The 8,961-nt window shown below is 35.7% G+C and overlaps 1 protein-coding gene across 2 annotated transcripts in view; it reads right to left on the bottom strand.

Moving 5' to 3' along the window:
• Window positions 1–8,961, bottom strand: part of LOC109532897 (lysine-specific demethylase 6A) — a 53,676-nt gene that overhangs the window by 3,403 nt on the left and 41,312 nt on the right. For both annotated transcript variants that reach the window (XM_019898025.2, XM_019898026.2), the window contains 5 exons: window positions 6,448–6,906; window positions 5,291–5,510; window positions 1,786–2,513; window positions 1,488–1,725; window positions 381–816 (listed from right to left, as the gene is read on the bottom strand). In XM_019898025.2, the coding sequence (XP_019753584.2) occupies window positions 381–816; window positions 1,488–1,725; window positions 1,786–2,513; window positions 5,291–5,510; window positions 6,448–6,906 (2,081 nt within the window). The remainder of the gene's footprint in view (window positions 1–380; window positions 817–1,487; window positions 1,726–1,785; window positions 2,514–5,290; window positions 5,511–6,447; window positions 6,907–8,961) is intronic.

Raw genomic sequence — 8,961 nt, 5'->3', positions numbered from 1 at the left:
ATTTGTCAACATGCATTTGATAATTGCCATAAAATTCAATGGAATAATTCCACAATTTTAACAAAAGAACAATCCACAAAAAAACGTAAAATTAATGAAAGCGCATTAATTTTACTAAATCAAAATAATTGTGTTGCTTCATGTTCATTTAATTTAAGTGATACATGGTTACCTATGCTAAAATCTGAAGTAGACCAAAAAAACATACACCCAAATTAAATTTACACCAAAATTATTAATTAAGGAAATAGGAAATTCTGTCTTTTTTAAAGACAAAAATTTTTGAGACGAAATACCCAAAAAGAAGTTTGTAAAAAATGAATCCGCCTCAACAATATAGAACTTATCATAATTCAGTACGCGGCTTCACAAAAACAAACCTTTAAACTCTCCTTGAAGCTCGACGCTTGATACTGAGCATACCTCGCAATAGTGGTATGCGAACGATGAGAAATGCAAGCCCAAACTTTTTTACCAGTTTGTGGATCCCAATTTTCATCGGAAGGTTGTTGGATCTGCGTCCTCACTTCCACGCTATGATCGGGATTAGCTTCCACTAACGTTTTCGTCGAAAACAAGCCCAAATCCAGCTTTAAAGCAGACGCCAGACCTCGAATAACTGCTATTGGGTGTTTTAGGCAGAACTCCTGCAGTTGAGGGCTAAATGCGTGCTTTTTATTATCTAAGTAAACCGAAGGTGTAGGCGGTGTGAGTTGCTGATGAGTGAGTCTAACAGAAGGGGGCTCTGGAGGTGAAGGAGGAGGCGCCGTGTCAGAAATAATGGAACTGTTTATCTCTCCATTGACTACCTCGTTTCTGAAAATAAATAATTATTTAATGCACCTTAGGAGTTTTCTAGTTACTCGAGTTGCTTTATTGTTTATATTAGCGATAATTATATTAACATAAGTAAAGTGAAGGAAACAAATGACTGGAAATTATTTCTTTAGTCCTGCTTTTTTTCCCGCTTTATCCAAGTTTAGGACCGTGGTAACTTGATCCGATTGCGGTATTGAACATTTAACATTTCCTTCTTTAAATCGCGAACGGACGGAGATATTGCGATGCGGTTTTGCTAAATGTTAGATAATTTGAAACTGTGCATGGGTGTTGCAAAGATTTTTTTGCCAAAAAAACAAAAAAGTAGAATCGGCGTAATTCTTTAAAACTAAGCCCTAAAAGAATTCTCGTTCAAACCCGGTGAAAAATATTAGAACCGATTCGAATGGGAAATATCGCGAATTGTGAAAAAATACTGTAAAGCAAGACGATTTTCGAATATAATTAGTTTTTCACTATAACTATTCTGATAAGGACTTATTTTCCGAGCAGTTTTTTAAACCAATTTCGTTATTGAATTTTCAACTTTGAAAAAACCTGAGTTTAAACCGATTGCTAAACAATTTAAGACAAAAATGTCAGATGTTATGTTGTTGTTGTCTAATGTTAAGACAAAGTTGTGCAGCTAATTTTAGAAAATCACTTACTTGCATAGCTGAATTATAGTCTCTGCAGTCATATCAATACTATACTCAATATGTAACTTCTTTTCAGCCGACGCCTCAAAGTCCCAAGGAGGCTCCGACTTAACGATTAGAACACTGTCTTGAGTTGGGGACTTATTCCTCCGTTTCTTGTGATCCGGTGATTCCAATTTCATTTCCATATTAGAAGGTGAAAACGGACCAGAAGATAGGGTGCTTGGTTTGACCTGAATAGCTGGATCTACCAAACAAATACCCATATTGTGCCACATTGCGAGTTTTTTCTGTTTTGATTCTTTACCTATAGCAATTGAAGAAGTCCCTGAAGCAGTTGCTGTTGTAGAATCAGGCTCCTCCTTGACCTCTTCCATTTCATCAGATCCAAAATGTTTCAGTAGGTTTTCTGCCAGGGTTGTGGCGAGGTCTTTTTGCGATAGCAAATCTTTTAATTCAGCTTCCACATCCAGATCGTGTTGCTGTCCTTGAAGAAATTGCGATGTCACGTTCAGGTTGGTGCTGGAGGCAAAATTTTTGGTGTTTAAAGAAGCGCCCAATTGCATGGCGTTTCCAAACGGGGAAGCAGGTCCTCTTGGTCCAGCATTGACTGGAGGTACTAATGGCCTAGTTTGGCCTTGATTGGCCTGACTCCTCAAATGCTGTTGCATCAAATTATGTTGCTGTTGCAATTGCCTCATGAGGTTCTGCTGGGGTTGCGTTAATGTAGCTGCATTCGCTTGCAGGTGAGTCAACAGGTTTATTTGCTGTTGCGTTAGCATAAAGTTTGGTTGATTAGAATTTGATGAGTTCTTTTGATCTTGTTCTATTTTAAATCGTTTTCCTGTATTGGGACTAGGGGCAGGATACGGAGGCGGAGGTCCTTGAGGCGCCCCATTCTGACCGTAACCTTTCTGAAAGGGCTGCCCCGAACTTCTACCTCCTTGCTGGGGTTGCTGTTGTTGCTGTCGCGACGACATCTCAGCTGATATTGGGAGATTCCAAGCTTCTTCAATAGAAAGCAATTGCCTTCTTCTGTAATTAATTTATTTTAAGTACTCACTGATAATCCTTAATGGGAATAGATGAAAAAAGTGGGTTTATTACTACTTATTGCTATAGCTATCTTGGAAACACTGCCATTATAATGCCTCAATGTTGAGATAAATGGTTCGCATTATTGGGATACACCGTTTTGATTTTCGTTTACGCACTACAACATAAGCATGGTTTGTAACAAATGAAACAATCAAAAGTAAACAAATGCGATAGTTAATTGCTGTTATCACCAGATAAGTCACCATACAAAAAGTATTCCAGTTATCTCTTAAAATTATTTTTACTACTTACATCGAAGTTTTCTGATATTGAAACCTCGCATGCTTGTATGGAAGAGTGATGCATATTTTGTTTTTGTTGATGTGTTTAACGATTCATATAATTTAGGTACCCAGTCAGTTTAAATTGAAATAACTAGATTTGCATTGTTAATCTGGAAATAAATTAAGCTTCCACTTACATGGTGTTCGGCAGACGAAGCTTGGAACTACTAACTACTACTTTTAAGTAAATATGGCACGAATTTTATTATAAAAATTCCAGCATACCATTCGAACGGTATATAGGACTTTTTGTATTTCGTAGTAGGAAATCGATTTTGAAGATGATGATATATGGATTGATGAAAATAGATGGGTCTGCACTTGCATTAGCAAAGCGGGGTTGTGGTTGATATATCAGTCTAAGCAATTCTTAATTAATAAATAATAAGCAAATAAATAATTATTGAAAATAGCGTTTGTTTATGAATTGTATATGTTTATTGAATATTAATGAAGTTGAATTTTGCCGCCGCTGAGCAGCGCGATATTTTAAAACGCGTTAAAATCAACTCTATAATCTCGTCGCTTAGGGATGTAATTTCGAGCTAAGAAACCTGCTTTAGTTCTCGTTTCTTTTCGTTTTACCTTTTTTACCAACTTACTTTTTAGGTTTTAAGTAAGTACTAGATGTCGAAACCGTCGCACTTGTAAGTTGTTGGTAAGTAATTTCCACTCAGACAGTTTTTACATTAACAGCTTCTGTGGTGCTTTTTGAAATACCATTTTCTCTATAGCCTTTAAGCTTATGCAGAAGTAACCCGACTTAACCATTTTAATGCAATTTGTACAAGTGCAATATTTCGCACTATATCTTAACAATTTACTTTATGCGCCCAAGTATATTTTTATTCACAAATAAACGGTTTTGCCTCACGTCTTTCTCAGTATCTATCAGTATATAAGCATAACAACGTAAAATTGTACTACTTTGGTATAATATGATTGGGAAGACAAAATAGTGTTGAAAATTTCCCAGCTGTAAACTTCACGAAACGTAGGAACATCAAAATTTTCGGAAAATATTTTGTTGAACTGTCTCTAGTGGTTATTTTTCCAACTGGTTTTTAGTGGAAAATAAATACATTGAAACTGAAAATGTGTTGTTTTGTCAAAACATTTTTCACCTCTTGACAATTTCATTAATATAATAGCAATAACGAAAAACTAAGCTATGACGTAAATACGAAACTTACATCAAAACTGGTGAATTTTGCTTGAGGCACCAACCACTTCTGAAGATTCTCGGGCTTGGGAAAAGTCCGGAAGAAATTATTTGCCACGACGGCATAAAAGCGCGAAAAACTCCCTAGTTTTAAGCATGGGCCGCGAACGCGTAACTCTTTAGATTAATTACGTTTTTCCGAATTTACGAACCAAAAAACTGTGGCAAAATAAACTTATTTGACTAGCGTAATATTTAATTTAACATTGGTTTGCTGTTGACTTGTATTTGTACATCGCGCGCAACTTAGAGCGCAAAATTGTTCAATGAAAATATCATAATATTTGTCAGAAAAATTTAATTGCTGGCGTTTTCTCTGAAAATATATAGCTGGTACTACATATTTTAGCTATTAAAATGGAATTATTTAAAAATCAACTTCGATTAATACGAACTAATAACTTTACCATGTCATTCATTCCGTCGGTTCAATATAACTTCCATGCAGTTTATTTATCGGCTATTAAGATCTGAAAAATCCAATAACTTGATAGTGGTTATTTATATGAATGTAAAATAATGATGTGCAATGCATTCCTGAAGCGCTGCTATAAGTCGTAAGGGAAAATGAGCTTGGCTTAGCGTTTTCCGTCCCATGTTGTAAAGCAATTAGATAGTGTAATTAAGCAAAACGCGTCTGTTTTCGCATGAAACTTTTTGTAAAAAAAATAATGTATTAAAGAATTTTACGTTTTTGCTTCAATTGAACTTCAATGTTTTGAATTGTAAGTCTATACCTCAATAAATTGTTGATAATAATGTGAATGTTTATTCCGGCAATCAAATCCGATAACTTCTCGCAATGAAATGTGCATAATTTTCAACATACATCCAAACTGGCTTACCAGAACCAGCTGAGCGTTTGCTTTATCACTTAGGCATTTTTTTGCTCTACAGCGATTGGTCATGCATACGGTGAGATGCGCATGGTCGGTGCTCTAAGTTAACAGTGGCTGAAATTCGTGTGCGCAACCTTAGAAAGTGTTTTTCAAGAGTGCTTTGTACAAGGTAAATTCAGCATTTTTTAACAAATTTTATAGTTTATTTAGCAACAAATAACAGTGACAACTTAGTAGATAAGTTTGGGTAACAATAATGAAGAAAATCGTAAATCAAAATTGCAGTATTCACACTGGGCAAAAATGGCACCCATAGCTATAACAATAAATAAATATTTAATTCTAAAGGTTTGAGCCAAATGTACTTACTGTGACGTTACACTAGGCATTGGAGCGTTGGCTAGATGCGTTTGAAGAAAATTTATCCTTTGGGTTAAGTGTGGGTTCATACCCACGCTTGTGGAATTCAGTTTTGCTGATTTGGTGCTCAAGGGCTCCTCAGCGATTCCTTTGCTGTTCAAACCAGCTTGTGAATTCGAGTAACAGGCATATGCGTCTCTGGCTTGCAGAGAATTTTCATATAAAATCCCTTAAACAATCAACCAAAAATTACTTCTGATATTCCGTTAGTTGATGCTAGACTACAAAGTCGCCACACCCTGTGGGCAAAGTTCCTGTTGTCTCAAAAGGACAATGAAAGGATTTGCGTCTGTTTCGGGAAAAGTTCTGAAGGAATAATTTTGGATAAAATGGCGATTGGTGTTTTTGGTACAGTTTTCAGAAGAGACATTGAAAAATGCGGGGTTTCATTTAAATGCTTCACAACTTTTGAAACCAGATTGATATAAAAACAAAATTCTCAGAACGCTCCTAAATTGGTCTCCTCCTAGCTACTTTTAGATTTTAGTTAGGGTTTTTACGTATATTTTATATTAGACTTGATAGTTCCTTCGGATGTAGGTAAGGATGGTGGTGTAGTGCTGACTTAAATCTTTATACACAGCCAGAAAAGTTGGTTGTCCTGGACAAAAATACACAATTTCTTTATAATTCCTTAAAAAAAGTTAGTGCCTTTAATTGATTAGTAATTTGCTTCATTCCACGTTCAATTTTGAAAATTTTTGTGGCCTTTTCTTAAAGCAGTTTAAAAACCAGGTGTTCGTGTCACATCGATCAGAATTCCGTTATAAAAAAAAGCAAACATTTACATTTTTCCGAAAGTTAAACAAATACATAATTTACAATTTGACTTTCTGCGAATTTTCTCAAAGTTGGCATAAAACAGACGCAAATCTTCAAAGGTATTTTAGTTCTCCCACATTTCCATTCAAGGGCTTTAGTAAATGGCAAATAAAATTATCTCATAGTTTTACTGGACTTCGTAACGAGAGCTCATGCAAGACTTTATATTTTATTGAGTTTTCTGTTTTCAAAATCCTGGTGATTTTTCAGGCATCTCTTTGGTTATTTGGGGAATCTTTCTGAAATTATCTATTACCTGAGGATCAAATGGGGCTAAAACTTACCTAAATTCGCCCAAGCTGCCGAATGGCATTTATCAAGCTGTACTGCACAAATGTAGGCTTGTAAAGCGTCCATAGGCTGATTCTGTTGCTGATATAAAACACCTATGCTGCACCAAGTGTCAGCATTACCTTCAGACTTTTCTACTGAATTTCTGTAGGCAATAAAGGCATCGTGGACCTTCCCTACACATGCATAGCAGCGACCAAGGAGATAGAGGGTTTGACCATTCGAGTATTGATCTGCATCATTTGCCCTTTGCAGGCAGTTGATCGCTAATGGGATTCGTTGATTTTTATCACCGAGGGATTCATGACTGTGATAAAGCCAACCAAGTTGACGAAAAATTTCTGACTTCAAAGAAGCAGTTACTGTCTTGTCTTTCAACAGAGTCTCGTATTTCTCTTTGGCTATTTTCACCTTTCCTTGGATTTCGAATAGGTGTGCGATGTGAAATCGAACTGCAACAAAAGTTCATTGTTGTGCAAACAAAATCAAACCAAAAAGACGTACTTAGCACATTAAAGTGCCCCTAAAACTTAAAAATTATTAAGATCCTTTATCTTTCTATAAATTGCGGTTTGTTCTTTTACTCGGGTGTTTATTAAGGCTATTTTTGATATTCAAAGGGCGTTATGTCTTTAGATCTTTTTTAATCGTTCGTGGCAGTTAATGTGTAACATTGTTCAGTGGCAAGAAAACCATATTTTTTTGCGTAAAAGCTATGAATGCTACAAGATTTTACAAAGAGCACGAAATTGTGAACAAATGATTAGTGCATCAACCAAAAAAAAATGAGTCGATTCCATCCGCCAAAAAGTTCTGGTAGTTTTTCTACCACGACACTCAAAAATTCACCACTTCTCCAAAACGGCTGAACTCGATTCTTTTATCAAAATATGAGTCTTACATAAGAACAAATTCACAGCAAATTTCACCAAAATACATAGTACCGTTCTCCCGATATTTAAAAATGGATAAATTTTTTGAGGAACTTCGACCATCAATAGCAGAGGAGCCAAACATTTTTTGTTAATAAAACAGGTCAGATCGTCTTCTTTTGATCCAAAGAATATCGCAGTACCCTTTTGATCAAGTGCTTACGGGACACCCTGTATATTTATACCAAGTTAACAACTCTAATACACACAATATATTCGTATTTTTGCTGGATTAATTCTCTCAAAAAAAAATTGGTATATTAAAAAGTCCCAGGCACCTAAAGTGATTTTCACTATCCTATTTTCTAATATATTATTAGTCATTCAGTATTAATTAACTATTTTATAAATCATCCAAAACTGTATTTTTTGCCACTCCTATCCAATGCTTATCCTCTTTCGTAATGATATTCTCATTGATCAGCTTCAAACACAACCCAAATATTCATAAAATAACATTAATTTCTAGTTATTTGTTGGCACTACTTTTTAATAATATTCTAGAACATTCTTGAAGGGCAAAGCAAGGTTATTAGGCAAAAGGATATGGTCCAGATACATAAACATATTCCTACGCGTATGCGTCGCGATGCCTATTTATGGGCGTCCTTTCTGCTTCTTGTCTCATAAACCAATCTGTCCGGGTAGCCCAAGGAGGCGACGCGACTTTCGAACTTTAACGGTGGGCGATTCTGCGCTGTCCAGTTTTTAAAAACTTTTTATTGACCAAAAGTGCCCTAGTTTCGTGAGCTTCAATGGAACTGAGGGCAGTTTTTGGAACATAGCAGGTCTAAATCGATCGCGTGCCAATTCCGAGTTCGTTATCATCGACCGGGCCGAACAAAAATGGCGGATCGGATTTTCAACAAATTGATTTTAGCTCTTTTGACTATAAAATTGCGAGCTAACAGTAGTGGTGAAAAAAGTGTTTACGGGTTTGGACTTATTCCAGTGTCCAGTTTCGGAGAGTCCAGGCGATTGAGCAGATAGAGCGGTAAGCAATTTTTATTGCAACGGGAAAGCGTCGTCGCCATTTTGATAGTAAGGGAGCCATCATCGTCCTGACTTCGTTAATTTACTATAACATCCTCTAAAAAATTTTGAAATATTTTTGATTACTTAGATGGAGATTTCGCTTCAATTAGAGATTTTTTTGAATATTTTTTTTTTGGTATTAACATCTTAGTCCCAGCAATATTGCCACTCAATTTCAAGAAAATTCAGAGAATAATATCATATGGAACATAATATTAGAATGTCTTTCGTCTCAACTTGGTTCGAGAAAAATATGAATAGGCAAATCGTATGGTTAAATAAGCAACCTAGCAATACATATTTTGATGCGCATCTACTCTCGACGCCCATCAACTCTCGACGCGCATCTATTCTCGACGCCTGGTTTTTAGCGTCTTTCCGGTTCCTGTCTTAACCTTTTTCATCGCGTTCGGTTAAACGGGAAACTCACTCACTCGGTTGTATTAAATTTTTTGAAATATTTTTGATTAATTTGACGGTTAGACTTTGTTTTAAATTAATTTAGGAATATTATTTAATTACTAAGAAATCGTATGGTTA

This window comes from Dendroctonus ponderosae, unplaced genomic scaffold (genome assembly GCF_020466585.1).
Source record: "Dendroctonus ponderosae isolate FM_Combo_2020 unplaced genomic scaffold, Dpon_F_20191213v2 Dpon_F_20191213_1, whole genome shotgun sequence".
NCBI classification, from domain to species: Eukaryota; Metazoa; Arthropoda; class Insecta; order Coleoptera; family Curculionidae; genus Dendroctonus; species Dendroctonus ponderosae.
Note: the sequence above shows the minus strand (reverse complement) of the source record. Positions and strands in the feature narration are given on the sequence as shown.